Source organism: Sus scrofa, chromosome 3, assembly GCF_054392235.1.
Source record: "Sus scrofa isolate SSC_HxYL_T2T_F1_AM1 chromosome 3, Sscrofa_HxYL_maternal_Yorkshire_Landrace_v2.0, whole genome shotgun sequence".
NCBI classification, from domain to species: Eukaryota; Metazoa; Chordata; class Mammalia; order Artiodactyla; family Suidae; genus Sus; species Sus scrofa.
The window spans coordinates 4597283-4616334 of NC_139385.1; the positions used below are offsets into that span (position 1 = coordinate 4597283).

At 58.2% G+C, this 19052-nt stretch overlaps 1 protein-coding gene across 6 annotated transcripts in view; it reads left to right on the forward strand.

Moving 5' to 3' along the window:
• Positions 1-19052, forward strand: part of GRID2IP (Grid2 interacting protein) — a 56084-nt gene that overhangs the window by 22613 nt on the left and 14419 nt on the right. For 3 of the 6 annotated variants that reach the window (XM_085016448.1, XM_085016449.1, XM_085016450.1), the window contains exons 1-3: positions 14095-14234; positions 16825-17073; positions 17316-17401. In XM_085016448.1, coding sequence (XP_084872574.1) covers positions 14200-14234; positions 16825-17073; positions 17316-17401 — 370 coding nt within the window. In that variant the 5' untranslated portion in view covers positions 14095-14199. Of the gene's footprint in view, positions 1-287; positions 408-1522; positions 1956-8816; positions 8972-9962; positions 10011-14094; positions 14235-16824; positions 17074-17315; positions 17402-19052 lie in introns of those variants that run through there. The other 3 variants (XM_021086075.2, XM_085016451.1, XM_085016452.1) reach the window with 3 other exon arrangements.

Here is a 19052-nt window from a genome sequence, read left to right on the forward strand (position 1 = left end):
GGAAAGTGAGGGAGGAGAGACCCAGACGGGCAGCTCTGCATGGGCGAGAGAGGGCTTAGGGCAGTCTGCAGGGGTAGGAGACACAGCTCAAAGGCCTGGGGTGGGGAGTGCGGGGGTGGGGAGTTCAAGTGCTGGCAGTCTCTTTGGCCCTGTGGGCTGCACAGGGTGGATGTTAGGCTGACGGGCAGCCCTGCCACAGGTTGCTGGTCAGAACAGGTGTCCACATGGAGGGGGAGCAAGTGCCCGGGCCCCCAATTCCGTTTCCAGCCAGCCCCTCTTTGATCAAGGAGGCGCTGACTTCTCTCACTGTACAAGAACTGATCCAGGCCACTCCAAGACATGGTGATGTCCCACCCCACCTGGGCACAGTGGACCCAAGAGTCCCAGTGCTGCCACCATGCGACAGAGTGAGTGTCCCTGAAGCTCCAAGGCAGCACCATTGCTTGCAGAGGAGGACAAGGGCCCCTGGGGTGGGCTTGGGAGTGAGCCTGCCAGCCTCAGGGTGCAGCCTCCTCCACCCCACCCAGTGTGAAGTGTTCCCACACCGTGCCCTCTGGTGGCCAGGTGACACAGGTTCTCACTGGATGTCACTCAAGGACGTTTCCTCCTAGAAGGGAACCAAAGGGAGAATGACACCCATAGGATGGGTGGGTGGGTCTCCAAGCATCTTTGGAGGGCTGAGGGCCTTCAAAACCCAACCCTGGAATTCCTGTCGTGGCTCGGTGGTTAATGAATACGACTAGGAACCGTGAGGTTGTGCGCTTGATCCCTGGCCTTGCTCAGTGGGTTAAGGATCCCGCATTGCCGTGGCTCTGGCGTAGGCCTGCAGCTGCAGTTCCAATTAGACCCCTAGCCTGGGAACCTCCATATGCCACGGGTGCGGCCCTAGAAAAGACAAAAAAAAAAAAAAAAAGACAAAAAAACCCCAAAAAACCCAAACCTCAGACGTTCTCTGAGCCAGGGTCCAGAAGTCCTCAGAACTGTGGACTCTTCCCCAGAAAACAAAGCCCTTACATCACATATAACCTACAATTTCATACTCCATCCATGGGCTCCTGCAAGGGATCCCTGCTCCAAACAGACCTACGGAATAACATAGGCCTGTCCATCCAGGACAGTCGTCCTCGCCTCCTCCTGATGTGTATGTATCTCCAGACAGACAATCCTCCGCTTTTGGAGGAGAGAAGAACCTCCCCTCCCTGAACCTGCTCTAGAGCCAAGAGCCCAGGGACCCAAATCAGCCATATTATGCTTCTTCAGGGAGGTCAATTCAAGGGGCAAACAAACCCCAAAGTCAGTGGGATCTGTGAGCTCATATCACGGGCAAGTCCTTTTGTCACATGTCAGTTGGTAAATTTCAGGTACAGAAGTTCAGCAGTTCAGAGGATGCCCTAAGAACTGATCCTCCGCAGGGAGGCAGAGAGGAAGGAGAGACTGGCACATGCCTCGAGTCTTCGGGTGGCATGTAGCCCTGCAGGCAAGACCGCAAGGAATCCCCCGAACGGTCTCTCCCCTTCTCCAGCTGCATGGCCACCACTGCCATGCCGGCCACCAACCAAGGCTGGCCGGAGGACTTCGGCTTCCGGCTGGGCGGCTCGGGTCCCTGCTTCGTCCTGGAGGTGGCCGAAGGGAGCAGCGCACACGCCGGGGGTCTGCGTCCTGGGGACCAGATTCTGGAGATAGAAGGGCTGGCCGTGGGCGGCCTGAGCCGCGAGCGCCTCGTGCGCCTAGCCCGGCGCTGCCCACGCGTGCCGCCTAGCCTGGGCGTGCTCCCCGGTCCCGACAGCTGCCCTGGCGCGGTATCCGGTTGCGGGCCCCCGACCACAGCCTGCCGGGCCTTGCGCTCAGGGCGCGGCCTCTCCCTGGGCCGGGAGCTGCTACGCCTGGCCGGCCGCAAGCGCCCAGACGCCGTGCACCGAGAGCGCAGGCGCAAGGCCCAGGATTTCAGCCGAAAGGTAGGGAGCGCAGGGCGGGGCGGGGCCCTAGGAGGAGGGGCAGTCTGGGGGTGGGGCTATAGGGGGCGGGGGTTCTGGTGGGCGGGGCGGGGCCCTAGGAGGAGGGGCAGCCTGGGGTGGGGCTATAGGGGCGGGGTTCTGGTGGGCGGGGTTCTGGTGGGCGGGGCGGGGCCCGGCCTCGTCTCAGGCCAATCATGGGCGTGGAGCTGAGGAAACTTCTAGGGACCGACAGATTTCCCGCAAATATGATACTCAAGCTTTAAAGCCCTGTACCTAATTAGTAATTTTTTGGTCCCTCGATTTGTGGGAATTGCTGTTTTTTTCTTATTGAAGTAATGCAGATGTACAAAGACGTGTATGCATTAAATGCACAGTTCAATAACTTTTATATAGGCATACACCCACCGGGATCAAAATGTAGATTAACAGAATATAGGAGTTCCCGTCGTGGCTCAGTGGTTAACGAATCCGACTAGGAACCACGAGGTTGCGGGTTCGGTCCCTGCCCTTGCTCAGTGGGTTAACGATCCGGCGTTGCCGTGAGCTGTGGTGTAGGTTGCAGACGCGGCTCGGATCCCACGTTGCTGTGGCTCTGGCGTAGGCCGGTGGCTACAGCTCCGATTCGACCCCTAGCCTGGGAATCTCCATATGCCGCGGGAGCGGCCCAAGAAATAGCAACAACAACAACAAAAAGACAAAAGACAAAAAAAAAAAAAACAAAAAAAAACCAGAATATAGATAACAATAGAATGCAGAGCATAGAATGATTCCCTCACCCCAGAGAGGCCTCATGTGCCCCTTCCCCTTTCCCTGTCTATCTGCCTCATGAAGAGGTAGCCGTTATTCTGACTTCCATCACTACAGGTGATTTTTGCCTGTTGGTAAACTTCACATAAATGGTGTTACGTAGCGTGTATTCTTTGGTGCTGGGCTCTCCATGCTCATATTCCTTTTTTTTTTTTTTTGTCTTTCTCTTTTTTCTAGGGCTGACCCCTTGGCATATGGAGGTTCCCAGGCTAGGGGGAGCTGTAGTCGCCGGCCTACACCACAGCCACAGCAACATGGGATCCGAGCCTTGTCTTCGACCTACACCACGGCTCATGGCAACGCCAGATCCTTAACCCACCGAGCGTGGACAGGGATCGAACCCACAACCTCATGGTGCCGAGTTGCATTCGTTAACCACTGCGCCACAACGGGAACTCCACCAGTTTATTTTTCACCCACACAAAGAGTCCAGGTGACTCTCCAGGGAAGCTGACCTCTACATGAAGTCCCAGCATCCCAGACTCCTCCATCAAGGTCCAAGATTCCCTATAGACCAGGAAGACAGCAGAGAAATTGTGCATCACCTGTTAGGGACTTCGTTGGGAGGAAGCGAACCACTGCACCTTCAGCCAGTGCTCATTGGGCAGAACTAGTTACACTGCTGCTCCCAAAGGATGCTGGGAAATGTAGTCTTCTGCGTGTCCAGGAAGGCGAGAGCTTCAAATACTGATGAGCCCTAGTGCCTTAATCCCTTCCAGCTGATGTAACAAACTACCACAGGTGGGGTGGCTTATAAACAACAGGAATTTATTTCTCACAGCTCTGGAAGCTGAACGGTAAGAACAGGGAGCCAGCCTGGTGGAGGGAGGGCCCTCTTTATATTGTAGACTTCTGGATTTTTCCTCATGTGCTAAAAGGCGCGAGGGAGCTCTTTCGGGCTGTTTTGGGGTTTTGTTCTTTTTTTTTTTTTTTTCGACCACACCCACAGCATGTGGAAGTTCCCAGGCCAGGGATGGGACCCTACCCACAGCAGCAACCCGAGCCCCTGCAGTGACAACACCAGCTCCTTCACCCGCTGTACCGCAGGAGACCTCCCTGGGGCTCTTTTATAAGGGCACTCATTCCTTTCATGAGACCTCCACCCTCATGACCTCATCACCTCCCAAAGGCCTGACTTCCTAATATCATCACCTTGGGTGTTAGGTTTTCTGCGTCAGACCATAGCAACCAGTAAAGCCTGCTATAATTTCAGATGACCTGGTGTAGAACCAAAGGTCTGTCCCAGCCATCCAACCCCTAGAGGGTCAGAAGGGGGCCAGGGAGAGCCCCCGGAAGGACAGGGTAGACATGCAGACTTGGCCAGGAAGCAGATGGTGACGGAGGAAGGACTCTGACTGGCTGCCCAGGTCAGCTGTGGTGCATTTTCTGGCAGGGGGTTGGGGGGGTGGTGGAGAATGTGGGTTCTGGTTAGAGCGCACCAAGCATCTCCACGAATCCCCAAAAAAGACTGCCTCCCGAAGATCAAGGGCGTCTGTGGAGCCCCCCATTGGTTTTCCACAATCGGCTCCCAGCTTCTCGCCAGCACTCTCCCTGCCCCAGTTTTTCCTCCTTGAAGAGTCTGATATTTAATAGAAAATCCATTAGTGTCCCGTGATGGCGCCTCATGCTTAGATGTAGGTTGAGAGCGTCTGGGTAATAGCTGACACCAAAACCGCTCTGTGGCAGGGGCCCCAGGAGGGAGGAGCTATTTTTTCCTCTTTCTTACATAAAATGTCTTTCCAGCTAGCCATGATCTCCGCTGAATCAGGCTGCCGCTGACTTTGATTTCAAAACCACCAACCTGGTGGGTTCCGGGGGGTGGGGGGGTGCCTGGTACTGCAAGCCTGCCCCACTCACCGAGAGGGAAAGAAAGGTCGGCGGGGACACAGGCTGGCCACTGGCAGCTCTTTGGTTGGGTTCCATAAACGCTTGTGAGGGCCTACTGTGCGCCAGGCCCTGTGCTTGGGGCTAGACAGGGGCCGGACCTCAGGTCTGGGTCCCGGGCCATGATGTCTGGCGAAGGAGAGCATGACACAGACTTAGGATGTGCAGATGCTAGGTTTCAGGCACACACAGAATGCAGATGCCCTGGGAGCGCCCCCTGATGCCCACTCCTCTATGGTGTCACTGTCTCCAGAGAGCCTTCCATAATCCCTTGTGCTACCATGTAGGAAGCTGTTGGATACACAGTTCTGAAGTTCAGGAGCAAGCTCTAGGAGTCACCATTTGGGGTCCTTGGCCTGAGCAGTATCGTGGAGTGCTGCTGGCCAGTGGGGGCTGGATCGTAGTGGGTAAGGACAGTTGTATGGAACTAGGAAGTGTAGACAGCTGTGGGAGTACAGAGAGGGTAATAAGGTTGCAGGGTCAGGGAGGACTTGACTTATTTATTTATAGGTTGGGGGAGATGGGCACATGGGCGTGAGCTGAAGGGAAGAAGGCAGTGAAGACCCTGAAATGCACACACGTGGCAGTTATTGACTCGGGCCCTCTGACGGCCAAGGGCTGGGGGAAGAGCCGCGAACAGGTCCAGAGAGGAGCCGGCTCTCAAGTCCCTGACTTTCCCGTGGGGAACAGACAATGAACAAGCGGACAGATCCATGGACAGGCTATTTCAGATGAGGATCAACGAGGGGGCAAATGCCCATGGAGACAAGGGCCCCTGGAGCAGGGTGGTCAGGAAACGCTCGCCAAGAGCTGAGTGACAAGTAGGTGGCGGGAAAAGAGGGGGACTGGGGGTGCAGGGGAATGCGTGTGGCCTGGTGGGTTGGCCTTGCCTGGGAAGGGCTCCTCATCCTCCCAGGGTGCCCCGGCGAGTACCCACTCATCCTCTGTGCAGAGGAAAGGCGAGGGGCGTGTTGAGGAGTTTGGGGGTGGGTGGCAGGCGAAAGATGGGTCCTAAGAGCCCCGGTTCTGGCTGAAGTTGCCCCCACACGGCCCTGAGAGACACGAGTGCATAGCAAACGCCCTGCTCCCACAGCCACCCAGCCTCCCCGCTTCAGGGCCTGCTCAGGGCGGCAGTGCCCAGAGGCACCCCCAGACCCTCAGTTGACAAGGCAGGGGTCTCCTTGTCAATTAACACAGACAGACCATGTTCATTGCTGCGTCTGAAAAAGTAACAGTGCCAGACACAAAAGCCCACACAGGATATGGTTTTAGTCATAAAAAATATTGGGCATAAGCAAATCCATAGAGAAAGAAGAGTAATGGTTGCCCAGGGCTGGGGAAGTGGGGAATGGAGAGTGACTGCTTAATGGGCACAGGGTTTCCATTTAGGGTGGTGAGAAGGTTCTGGAACTAGAGAGTTCTGCTGGTCACACCACACTGTGAATGTCCTTCATGCCACTGAATTGTACATATTAAAATGGGTGCAGGAGTTCCCGTCGTGACACAGCTGAAATGAATCCGACTAGGAACCATGAGGTTGCAGGTTGGATCCCTGGCCTCCCTCTGTGGGTTAAGGATCCAGTGTTGCCGTGAGCTGTGGTGTAGGTCGCAGATGCGGCTCACATCCCGCGTGGCTGTGGCTGTGGCGAAGGCCAGAGGCTACAGCTCCAATTAGACCCCTAGCCTGGGAACCTCCCTATGCTGCGGGCACGGCCCTAAAAAGACAAAAGACAAAATAAAATGGGTGAAGGGGTAAGTTTTACGTTATGTACATTTTTACCACGGTAAAAAATAGCAAAAAATGGAGCAGTGATAACATGCCTTCCTTTTCCTGACTGTATAAATCATATAAGCCTACTGGAAATTGAACCCATGCCTCCACAGTGAACCAAGCTGCAGCAGTCAGGTTCTTAACCCACAGTGTCACAGCAGGAACTCCAGCTCACTGTTAAAAAATGGAAACCATTAGCATTCCCATTGTGGTTCAGAGGGTTATAAACTCAACTAGTATCCATGAGGATTCGGGGTCAGTCCCTGGCCTCCCTCAGTGGGTTAAGGATCCAGCGTTGCTGTGGCTGTGGTGAACCTGGCAGCTGAAGCTCCAGTTGGACCCCTAGCCTGGGAACTTCCATATGCCGCAGGTGTGGCCCTAAAAAAAAAGAAAGAAAAGAAACCGTTGATATAAAAATTACCAAAATCACTAGAAGATTTAGTGCATATTCCCTATGCAGACGTATGTATAGGTATCTACGATAAAAATGTAATGCTGTGTGTTCCATTTGATAACCTTTTTTCACTTGCCTGTTTATCACATACATTTTCACTTTTTTTTTTCCAGTTTTTGAAGGCCACACCTGTGGCATATGGAAGTTTCCAGGCTAGGGGTCGAATAGGAGTTGCAGCTGCTGGCCTACACCACAGCCACAGCAACACGGGATCCCAGCTGCGTCTGTGACCTACACCACAGCTCAAAGCAACGCTGAATCCTTAACCCACTGAGCAAGGCCAGGGATTGAACCTGCATCCTCATTGATACTAGTCAGATTCATTTCCACTGAGCCACAACGGGAACTCGTGGTTTTTGTTTTGTTTTGTTTTGACTGACGGCTGCAAGTGGAAGTTCCTAGGCCAGGGATTGAACCCGCGCCACAATGGTAACCTAAGCCATAGCAGTGATGCCAGATCCTTAACCTGCTGAGCCACTACTCCTCTCATGTATTTTATAACAGCTTTATTGAGATGTATTTACATACTGTAAATTTATTCATTTACTTGTACAGTTCAGGAATTACAACTGTGGCTCCGCAGGTTAAGAACCCGACTAGTATCCATGAGGACGCAGGTCCAATCCCTGGCCCTGCTCAGTGGGCTAAGGATCCGGCATTGCTGTGAGCTGTGGTGTAAGCCGGCAGCTGTAGCTCCAACCTGACCCCTAGCCTGGGAACCTCCATGTGCTGTGGGTGTGGCCCTAAAAAAGTAATTAAAGTGAACTGACCCATGGCTTTCAGTAATACTTACACAGCAGTGCAGCCGTCGCCACATATTTTTTTTCCTTTTTACGGAGTTCACAGAATCAGCGTTGGAGATCTAAGTGTAGGACCAAGAAAGGCTGGGTAACCCAGAGCACAGCATCCTAAACCCCCTTCAGAATGAGTCTGCTCAGGGTGCACCCAGGGACCTGCCTCTGCCCTGAACAAATTCTACCTCCACATATCTCTGCGCAGTCCTTCAGCAGCCAAAGCAAGCCCTGGGCTAGAGCCTCTGATTGCCTGAGGCTGCAACATAAGGACCAGGGTTTTGCCTCTCCGCCTGGTTTGAGGGGGTTCCTCCTTTCCAGGCTGCACAGCTAAGGGAGTACAAATTCCCCCAAATGGAGGTGCCACAGTGATTTAGCTCATGACCTGAGATGGTTAGGCTGCTTCCGCCGTCTCCGTATCATAACCCACGCAGAGGTGAACCTGTTCGCTCCCACAGCATCGCGCCCTTGTCAGGCCGTGTCAAAGATACATCCCTAGAAGCAAGATCTTTGGGTAAAATGAGGGGTGCATTTGGACGCTCCTATCAAGCTTTCATGTCCAAGGATCGCACTGGCTCCTTTGAGTACATGTGTCTCGATAAGCATCAGCTGGTTTATACACAAAGGTGAAGAAAACAGTAGTCGGGAGGGATCCGTGATGGACCCAGATTCGGGTGAGGCTCCAGCTCCAGGGCTTTTTTGTGGAGCCGGAACGTTCTCTGTGGGATCCCTCCGCAAACAGTGCGGTGGGCGGGGTTATAGTATTACAATAATAGTAACTGGTAATTACCCAGTGCCTGGCACATGTTTAAGGCCTCGTATTGATTTCTCTGATCCTCCCAGTATTCAGAGGAAGGGCGCTCTCTGGATGTGAGTCCTGACCCCGTGGCCTTGGGCAAGTCACCTCACCTCCGGCCGCCTCAGTTTCCTGAGATATCACTTTATAAGAATTTTATAATGAAGATACCGGCCATGACCACCTGGGAGGGCCGCTGTGAGGTCTGAAATGCCAGGGTCGGGGTGAGAACTCACATCAGGACCCAAGCGATGCTCCCTCCCATCAGCGGTCCTCGGCAGGTCAACTGAGGGAGGAAGGCAGGGAGGTGACTGAGTGCCTGAGAGCCTGTGGCCATTCATCAGACCCTTCCCCGCAGGTGGACGAAATCTTGGGGGACCAGCCGGCTGCCAAGGAGCAGGTGTTCACGGCACTGAAGCAGTTCGCGGCTGAGCAGCGGGTAGACACCCTGGTGTGGGCGCTCACCCTGGCACTGCCCCCTGAGGCCTGTGGGCCCCTCCTGGAGAACCTCAGGTACCTCCCTTGAGGGTGGGATGGACAGGCAGGGTGTCCACCCTCCCACCATCACCTGAGGCACTGCTGCTGCGTGGCCCACTCCTGAACTGAACCCCAGCATCCCTTCAGCCCCCGAATAAGGGCGGGCCAGTGACCCTGGAAAGGGCTGCTGTTGGCTCTGCTGGCTGCCAGGGCATCACTCTGAGAAGGAAAGGGCTGCTGGGCTGGGACGGGCTGTAGACAAGACCCACCTCCTGACCTGAAGTCACAGCCTGACCCGCTCTGTCCCCAAACCCAGTTCACAGAAATCTCCAGCACAATACCAAGATATCCCCATTTCTTCACTGAGAGGGGTAAAGGCACGGAGTGAAGGCAGGGAAGCCTGGGGCCAGGCTGTGTCCATCCCGGGCACCCCCATCCTACAGTGTGCTCTCTCTGCCCTTTGATGATGCCAGCTGTGTGCCTAGAACCCCACCAGGGCCCGAGAGGAGCCCTCTTTCACTGAATCCCACCAGCACTATTATTATCCCCACTCCACAGAAGTGGACTGAGGCTCAGGGAAGTTAAGGCACTGGCCCAAAGTCACACAGCAAATAATAGCAGTCACAGGAAGATCAACTGACCAGCTGTGCACTTTCTGCTCAGCTTTGGCCCCTCTGAATTCATCCTTGGGGGGCGCCGGTGGGGGGGGATCCCCTAGTAGGTCCATACCTGGAATGGCCTGAGAATGTCCTCAGTCCCCCCACCCCCATCCTGCCAGGGCCACTGCCCTGGCACTGCGCAGCTTTGATCAGGACCCCCTGGGTCTGAGTGATCCTGCGGGGCTGCCTCCAGGGCCCGTGACTGCTCCCCCACCACCCTTCCCCTCCCCTTTCCTGGGCTCAGCCGGCCCCCTCCCCTCGCTGCCATTCACCCCGCAGCCTGCCCCTCCCTCTGGGCCTGGCCAATGTCAGGGACCGGGCTGGCCACCCCCACTCCCCAAGCCTGGGGCGCAGCGTCTCAGCTCTGCAGCGGAGCACAGAAGGCCACCGAAAGAGGCCACCATGAGCTGCCTGGGGTGAGTTAGGGGCCTGCCCCTTGCTGGGAAAATTCGGAGAGAAAAGAAAAGTTATTTCTAGAGCCAAATTTGCAGTGAGATCATGCGCTGGCGCTGAGGGCCCCCTGGGGAGGTGATGGATCTGCAGACCCCCACCCCGCCCCTCCGCACCAGAGCTGGGCCAGGGGCAGGGCGGCCAGGCTGTCCCCTGGGAAGTTGGCCCGCACCTCTCAAGGCTGCCAACAGCCGGACTCAGCTGGAGGCCCCTCTTGGTCCCCCTCGCCTCGCCTCGGCGCTGCCCGGGCTTCCGTCCCTGCCGCCTCTGCCCGGCCGGCCGGCCAGTCCGCCTCCGGGACAGCCCCCATGCGTGCCTTTTCCATCCGCAGCTCGTTCCCAAGCGACCCGCAGCGGGTCCGGAAGAGCCGGGGTGGAGGCGGCACCCCTTGGGCCGACTCCATTTAGAGCCTGGGAAGCGGGAACCCTGGACACCTGGGGGTGCCCGGTCCCCGCCGCTTCCCCGGGGCGCTGCCGGGGAGAATGAAACAGCAGCCTCTGTTGTCAGCGCGTGTCAAGTGCGACAGGAAAATTGGGGAGGCTGCTGGAGGAGGGGGCGGTGCCCAGCTGGGCTCTGCAGGGAGAGAGGTGCCCTGGCAGCGGGGCTTCAGCCACCCATCCCCCCACCGCCCCACCCCCACCCCCAGGCTCCTGTGGCCCATGTTCTGGGTTTCAGGGTCGCAGTGGTGATCCCCACGTGGCACCTCCCCAAGGGCTCAGAAAAGGCATGGAGATATCACAGACACAGATTTCTGTGGTTCCGAGGGCTGAGCACCAGCCGAGAGGCAGCCAAGGGCGAACTCAGCCCAGGGCAGTCAGGGCAGGCTCCTCGGAGGAGGCAGCAGATTCCAGTGCCGCAGCTCAGTGACCAGTGGGATCTGGTGGTGTGCCCTGTGGACATGAGAAGCCAGGCGTCTGACCACAGAGGTGGGTCCCAGAGGGCCAAGGTGAGGGTGGTCATACAGAACCCAACCCTGGGTACCCAACCACCCTGCCTTGTTAGGGAGCCATGAGGGGCTCTGGCGCTGGGACCCTTGATTAACAGGAGACAAACTTTAACCGAGAGGTACAGCAGCAAAGGGGCGGTAAAGACACAGGTGTGCCCCCACCCACATCCCCTTGTGGCCTCCGAGGGGTGGCCCCAGTGGCCCCAGTTTCTGCCTTGGGGACAAAAGAGAAGGAGCAGTGAGACCCTGAAGCTGGGCCATCCATCACTGTAGCCGCCAGCCACATAAAATTAAATTTTAAATTTTATGTCGCTCTTTAAAATGAAATTTAAAGACTATAAAATACAATTGAAAATTCAGCCTCAGTCTCAGCAGCCACATTTCAAGGGCTCAGCAGCCGCGTGTGGCCCGTGGCTGCCGTATAGGACGGCACACACACAGGACATGTCCTTCCTCACCTTCCGTCATTTTGGACCCCGTGTCCTCGTGGACTTAGCGTGGCCGTGGCGGTGAGATCTGGGTCAGTGGCGACGTGGAAAGTCAAGGGTCTCATCTTTCTTTACAACGGCAGTTACTCCTGTGGCTCAGAGCCGAATGTGGGTCTGTCCCCAAAGGGATGAAGTGATAAAATGACTTTCTAATTAGGACAGGCCAGGCAGTTTGGAAAGTGTGACGTGGTTAGGAAGGAACAGGAAGGCAAAGCCAGCTTCGGGTTCTGCTAGCATTTCTGGAAATATGCAAAGAAGGGAAGGGGGGGCGGGGACCAGGAGGGAGGTAGGTGAGGTGGTGGAGGAAGCCTGGTTTTAAATCCTGGTAGACCCTGTTTGAACCCCCAGTCCCTTCCCTGGCTTGTGTGTCCTTGAGCCGGTGAATGAACCTCCATAGTTTATCCGTACAAGTGGGGGTGACCGTTTCTGCGTGTTCCCAGCAGGGTTCTTGGTGGGGAGCTCTGCCAAGGGCAAGCAGAAAAGCATCTGGGGACAGGATGTGAGTACCTCCTCCACCCTCTTCTGTTTTAATGACAAGTGTCAGAGACACCGAAATGCGAAGTTAGAGGGAGGATTCTATGACACTGTGTAGGTGGGAGTGCCAGACACGTAGTATGTGCTCAATTAAAGCCGTTCCCACTAGGGAAGGTCTCTTTCGCCCTACAGAGCTTTGGGGCCCCGTGATTCTCTGCTGTCGGGCTGGCCTGTAAATTGCAGGACGTTTAGTGACCCCCTGGCCTCCATGCAGCAGATGCCAGTAACACATCCTCCTCCCACTTGCCATCCTGGGACCCCCAAAACTGTCTCCAGACAGTGCCAAACGTCCTCTGGAGGCCAATTGAGAAACACTGCCCAGTGCAATCTGCCTTGGTGACACCCTCTTTCTGGGGCAGATACTTCGGCAAAGACCAGCCTGGCCCACACCACGCTGCCTTGGGTCTTCTGGACAGATGTCCCAGTTGCTGGCCCTTCTGGCACCTTCACGGGGCTGGAGTGATGGGTGGGGAACCTGGCCCAAAGGAGCATGTACACTGCTGGCTAGGTCTGGGTTCAGGCAGAAGCATCTGCTCCGGGGTCCCGTCTCCACTGTGCACGGCCACCTGCAGTTTTCAGCCTTTGGGCCGGTCTGGTTCTGGATGCTGGGCTGTTGCAGCTGCTACAAAACAATCAGAAATGGCTCCCTCATAACGGGACAGCTGTGGCTCTGGGATGTCGGGGAGCTGTGCTCAGCGTGAGGGTTTTCAGACATTTCTCCCCTGGCAGGGCTGAGGCCAGGCCTGCGGAGGACACTGAATGAGAATGGGCTCTGGCCTCCTGCTGCTACAGGGGAGAAAGGCAGCCCTGAGAGGTCAGGCCCGGGTGGTGGCCTCGCCGGGGCCAGGCATGGGGGCTGAAGTGAGTTGGGCAGCATGAGAGTACAGAGACTGACCGTCAGGTCCACAGGACCTCCCTGGGATGGGCTGCAGGAGCCCGCAGCCAGGACCATGTACGACGTTCCTCCCAAAGACAGACAGAGGCAAAGTCCCCGGGGGTCCTGCCTCCATGTCCAGCCTGTCGGGATGGTGGCCGCCTCCTGGTGGGAGAGAGCCTCCTGCTGACCCCCCTCCCCCCACCATGAGGCTGTCCCCCAGAAGGGCCTCCGCGGCATGCCATGGGCTGGCTCCCTGGCATCTATCCTTTGGTCCTCAGAACTCAGATTCTTGCCCTTTCCTGCCTGAAGCCAGGGCTCTGATCTGCAAGAAATGACCATGCAGTGGGGTCCCCGGGGCTGGCTCCTGCTCTGATTTCCAGGCAATGGTGAGCCCAGAGCCAGAGGGAGCAACCAGACCCCCTTTCCCGTTGTCTCTGTCTCCTCCGCTTGGCTGGTCCTCCCCTCTCCCCTCCCACTAGGACATGTCCTCTGGTCCTTGCTTCCCCCCTTACCTGGGACTTGCCCCCTCCTGGCTGTCCCTTCTCACTTCCGCTCACTCACCAGGTCTTATTAACTCCATTTCCTGCGTTTTAGAATCTGGTGCTCCTTCCCAGCACCCCTTCCTGTTCCCCTCCTGGCATCACCCCTCCCCTGGAGTACCAAAACCTTTGCCCCAAACCCTCGGCCTCCCCTTACGCGCCTAGACTCCCGGGGCTCCTCCCTGTCCTCACAGGGGCAGGCTTAGCTGCGACCTTGGCATTCAAGGCCTCCCTCTCTAGCCTCTCCATGGGAGCTTCCCCTGGGTGGAGAGGGAGGGTCTTTCTGGCCGACACCTGCGGACCCCTGGAGTGCCAGGCAAAGGCCACCTCTCCAGAAAGCCTTCCCAGGCTCCGCACAAGGCAGTCGGAGCTTCCTCTGAACGGCCGGGTTCGGTCTCGAGCAGCCGAGGGTCGGGAACTCTCTGGGGCGCCACGGCCCGAGCGGGGAGGTCGGAGGCGAGGCGCCTGGGGAGGGCGAACGGTGGGGGACAAGAGGTGGCAGCGTGACGGCCTCGAACTGCTCCAGCTCGGCGACCACTAGCCGAAGGGTCCCCCGGAGCGGAGGGGCGGGGCGGGGCGGGGCGGGGCGGGGCGGGGCCACCGCGAGGGGGCGGGCGCGGGGCCGCGGGCCCAGGCCGCGCGGGAGGGGCCGAGCGCGCTGGCCCCGCAGAGGCGCGTGGAGTCGCGGCGCCCTCGCTCTGCTCGCGGGCTCCGCGGTCCTCTGGCCATCCGCACCTGCCGCGCCGCCGCCGCCCCCGCCGCCGCCTCCAGATGGGGAAGGACCAGGGCTTCTCTCGGCACTTTCGGTAGTTCCTCCCCCACCCTTCGCCCCGCGCCCCCGGGAACCGCGCGCTCTGGTGCTACAGACCCGCCTCCGGCTGACCTGAAAAGGGGTGGGGCTGGGGCACTGAGGGGCTTCCCTGCGGTGGGTGGGCACCCACCGAGCTTGGCTGGGTGGGCATACACCAGAAGGGTAGAAAGGGGCGAGTTCGCCGCGTTGGGCACCCGGAACCCGCCCCGGGCCCTAGAGGTCTGGATGGAGGTCGCAAGGACCAAGGCCTGGGATCGAAGAGCCCCTTTCCTTCCTACAACCGACCGGACTGATGGAGGGATCTGGACAGAAAAGGAGGCGGGGAATGTGGTGGGAAAAAAGGACCCTATGGGAGCCCTTGGTAGGAATCTGGAGTTGGGTTTAGACCTGACACCCCGCCCCCCTCAGAGTACAGAACGGACTCGGAGTGCAAGGTCATCGTGTGGCCCGGGAAAGAGCCCCTCCGCCACTACGAAGCCGGTTGGCATAGCAGGGACCTGGGAGTCCTGGGGCAGCCATAGGCAGGCTCTCAGGTCAGAGGGGCATTGGTCGATCGGCCACAGTGGCCCATGAGGCCACAGTGCACCTGAGTCTGTTGGTTGGTCAATTCAGAGCAGACTCAGGGCTGGGGTGCATGGGCTGGACAGTGCCGCATGGAGGGCGACACCAGCCAGGAAGGGCGTCTGGCACACCAGGTAGCCTTAGCTCTGTTTCAGCTCCAAGAACACCGATGAGGGAATAGGCCACCCAACCTTCTCCCACCTGTGCAGTTGGCGACTCCCCCTGTTCCCACTGGGTGGAGGGAGGGAGAGGCCTCTTCTGATAGCTGCTAGGGATGGCAGGTTGACCTAGGGGCTCGAGGCATTAGGCTGATACCTTCTGGCTCCTGGGCTGGAGCCCAGAGTGCAAGGTAGCCCGTCACTGGCTTGTGGTCTCTGCTTCGCCTGGTCCTGAGGCGTGTGAGGAATGTGCAGGCCAGGCGGATGGAGATGTCAGGCTCTGCAGACCTTGACTGGCCATCTGGGCATGTGGCAGAGGTTCTAGATTTTCGGGAATCGCCGGGGGTGGGCACGGATGAGTGTATCAGGCGATGACTCTCCTGGCAGAGTTGAGTAGGCCATCATTCTAGCCTCCTGGTTGCCTGGAACATCCAGATCTGAAGCAGAGCTCTCTGGGGGGAGGGGAGCAGGCCCTGACGCACCCTCCTCCCCAAGGACCCACATCCCTTGCCTCCCACCAGGCTGCTTAGTCTGCCCACCTGCCCTTATTGAGCCTACCCACGGAGGTCAGGGGAAATGAGTGGGGGCCACTGGGCGGCATCAGAGGGGTTGTATTTCAGCTGGCCGCAAGGTCACTGCTTCCCCCATCATGCCCTTGGCAGTGGCTCCTGGTAGAAAGAACAGGGAAGGGAGTCTTGGGATGGAGCCAGAGAGGCCTCACTAGCAATCAGACCATCAGGGGCCCTTGACAGAGCTTTGCCACAGTGCTGAGACCCAGAGGCTGGCCTTCCATCTCAGCCGTGCAACCCTAGAACATTATGGATCTTCTCTGAGCCTCAGAACCCTCTGCCATGGGCCAGGGAGTCCACCAGGATATTAACTCACAGGTGTGGGTGGGTCACTGGTGTGCCCCTGTTTACTGAGTCCCAGCCATGTGCAGAGCCCTGGCTGCTCACCGTGGCTCACAGTGAAGCCTTCAGAGAGCCTCCAGCCTTGCAGAGGAGACCTTCAGGCACCAAGGAAATATTCCAGGGTGTAGACCGCAGCAGAGGAGCACGGGAGCCTCCCCGCTGCCTCTCATCAGGGCGACTTCCAGGGCGACTCCCTGGAGAGCAGGAAGCACAGCGCCTTCAGCTTTGAAGCCTCGCGCCTGGCTGGCACAGATAGCAGGGACCTCCTCAAACATGTTGGGCTAAACCGAAGGCCAGTGTTGGATGCTGAAGGGCAAACCCCGCTCAGCTAAGATCAGAAAGTATACTGGGCAGGGGCGACAGCCCGAGCCAAAGCCAAAGCCTACAGGACTGGATGTGGTGGTTCTGGCACATGCTGTAGAGAGAGCTGGCAGAGAAACAAGCTGGGAGACTAGGAATCTGATGAGAGTCTGGGGGAAGTCAGAGCGAATGGGGACTTGTGTTCTCCAGCCATGCTGCCTGGAATCAAGTAGGGAGAAGGCAGGTGGTGGGGATCCCTGGCGGGGACTTGGCCTGGCTGGGGCCACAGGGCATGAGATGAGGGAGTGTGGGAGAGGCCCGAGAGAGGACGGGAGAGGCCCGAGAGGGGACGATAGAGGCAAAAGGAAGGACAAGTCCATGGACAGGCGCTGAGGGCGCTGAAACCCCGGAGGCCAGGGTAATGGGGACCGTGGAAGCGAGACTTTCCCCACATGGAGCGATTAGGGTGCTGTGGTCCTCGTGTGGCCCGGGTCTGTCGGGCCACAAGTCCAGGCACCGACTGGGCACGCTGGGATGTGGGCTGCGGATTCCCCCGCCACCCAAGGGTGGCGGGGACAGCGGGGGGCGGCGCCCACGAAAAGGGTTGGGGGCGTGATCAGGGGGCGCGCCCTGACTCTGCGGTCCCCGCCGGCAGGATCTTCATCCCCAAGAAGCACAGGGCGCGCTTCGACGAGGTGGTGTCGCAGGGTCTCCTGGGCAAGCTGTGCCGCGCCCGGCGAGCGCAGGGCGCTCAGCGGCTGCGCCGGAGCCGCAGCGAGGAGCGGCCGGAGCGCCTCCTGGTGTCCACGCGCGCCAGCGCCGCCCCGCGCCGCCCCGACGAGCCGCCCCCGCGCAAGGCCGCCTCTCTGCCGGGCGGTCGCCCCGGCCCCGGGGGCGCGCGCAGGTACCCGGGACGCGCGGGCACGGGCTGAAGACGCCTTTGATCGGTGGGGCTCGGGGTGGAGGGCAGAGGGCGCGGGGGACGGGGGGCAAAGCGAGAACACTTGGGGATTTGGGACCAGGAGAGATTAACAAGAGGGAGACCTCGGCATCCCCTGCACCACCAGCTTCCTCTCCCCGGGGAAAGGCCTGCTGCCCCCCCCCGCCCCGCCCCCCGCCGCCACCCAGTCCCTTCTGTCTCCCCAGGACGGTCCGAGTCTACAAGGGCAACAAGAGCTTCGGCTTCACGCTGCGCGGCCACGGACCTGTCTGGATCGAGTCTGTCCTGCCTGGTGAGGGGTGGGTGGGTTGCGCAGGATGGGGTGAAGGACTCTGCTAGGCTGATGCTCAGCAACCCCTCGCCCCTTCGGGGACCAACCTCAAGTAGCCTCTGTGCTCTGAATGTCCCAGAGCAGCAGATCCAAATTCCATCTTCTCTAGGCGGGGCAAACCCCCTTCAAGTTCAAGGTCACCCCTGAGCCAAGTGAGCCAAGTTCTCCATCCAGACCTTTTCTATGTCCACAGGAAGGACTAGGCACTGCCTGAGACACTGGGCCATCCAGGACCGAGCTGGGGCCCACCCAGGCTGAGCCCCAAACAACATTCCCTATTCCGGCTGCCCAGTGTGAACTGGACACTCGGGCAGCCCCCACTCAGAGGCAGCAGGGCTTCAGGGCCTGCTCCCCAGCCCCCAAGCCCCCCAAATCTGGACTCTCCTCCTCCTCCCATCTGGCCTTCCCCTTCTTGCTCCTAGAATGTGGCATCTTAAAGGCAGAGCCTTCTCAGTGAAGGAATTCCTCCTTCCTGCCCCTCCAGTGAGGAGTTGGGGGGAAGGGAAGAAACTTATTTCCTGTAGAGGCAGCCCATTCCATTCTGGGAGGTCTCTGTGGGCAGAGATACCTCCTGTGCTGAACTGAGCTCCCCCTTGGTCCTGCACCCATCCCCTCCCAGCACCATGGTGCTCCTAGTGATATATCCCCATCAGAGCCTCTGCGGATGCCACGTTCTTTCTGCCCTTCAGCAGCCCACATCTCTAGTGCATGGGTTTGTCAGAAGGGCTCTTCTGATCCCTGGGAAAGTGCCTCAGTGCCTTTGCATCACTGTTGCAGCCATTGAATCATTCTGAGACCCAGTCCTTCTTGGATTTGGGCATCCCTAAGCTATGGACCCTTGTGGAGGCTAGACATAGCCAATCTCTCCTCTTTGGATCTGTCCCTTTCAGCTCTTCTGTCCCCGCCCCCCCGGCCCCACCCCCACCTCCCAGCCTCTCCCTCACATGTAGCCTGAGATGCTGTTCTCCCCAACCCAGCCCCAGGCTGGTAACTTCATGCCTCCCTTGTCATAGGAAACCAAATGGGTGCTTTGATGGGAGCTTTTACACATGGGGAAACTGAGGTCTGGAGAGACTCTGGCACATCAAGGACCAGAATCTAGGGTCTCCTGACTCCTGGTCCCGTGATCTTTAAGCCTTGCTACTACTCTGCTGGCCTTCCTACCCCAGGCCAGCCCAAGCCTCCAGAGAGGCCATGTTGGATTCATCAGCATCACCCTTCCCTCCCCCCATTTCAGTCCCAGGAAAAGGACCCCCTCCAGCCCCTCTCTCCCAGGAAGCCCTCCGTGATCATGGCCCTCCCTCTCCTGACAGTCCCCACAGCCTCAGGAAAGGACCAGCCCTTCACAGTCTGAGAGTGTATCCCATTGAGGCATCTATCCTTTCCACATCAGATTTAGCGTGATGACTAACGATAGGGGCAGAAAGAAAATCTATATCCGCAGGAGCAAACTTACCGGCTCCCCCGTCTCCAGGTACCTGGTACTGGGTCGGGCCCTATGGGCCATTAAGGCAAAGAGCAAGAATTAGCTGCTCCCATGGGCTGAAAATGTGGGTTTTATTCAGGTAAGTCACCAGATCAGGAGATGACTGCTATTAAAACGATGGTGTGT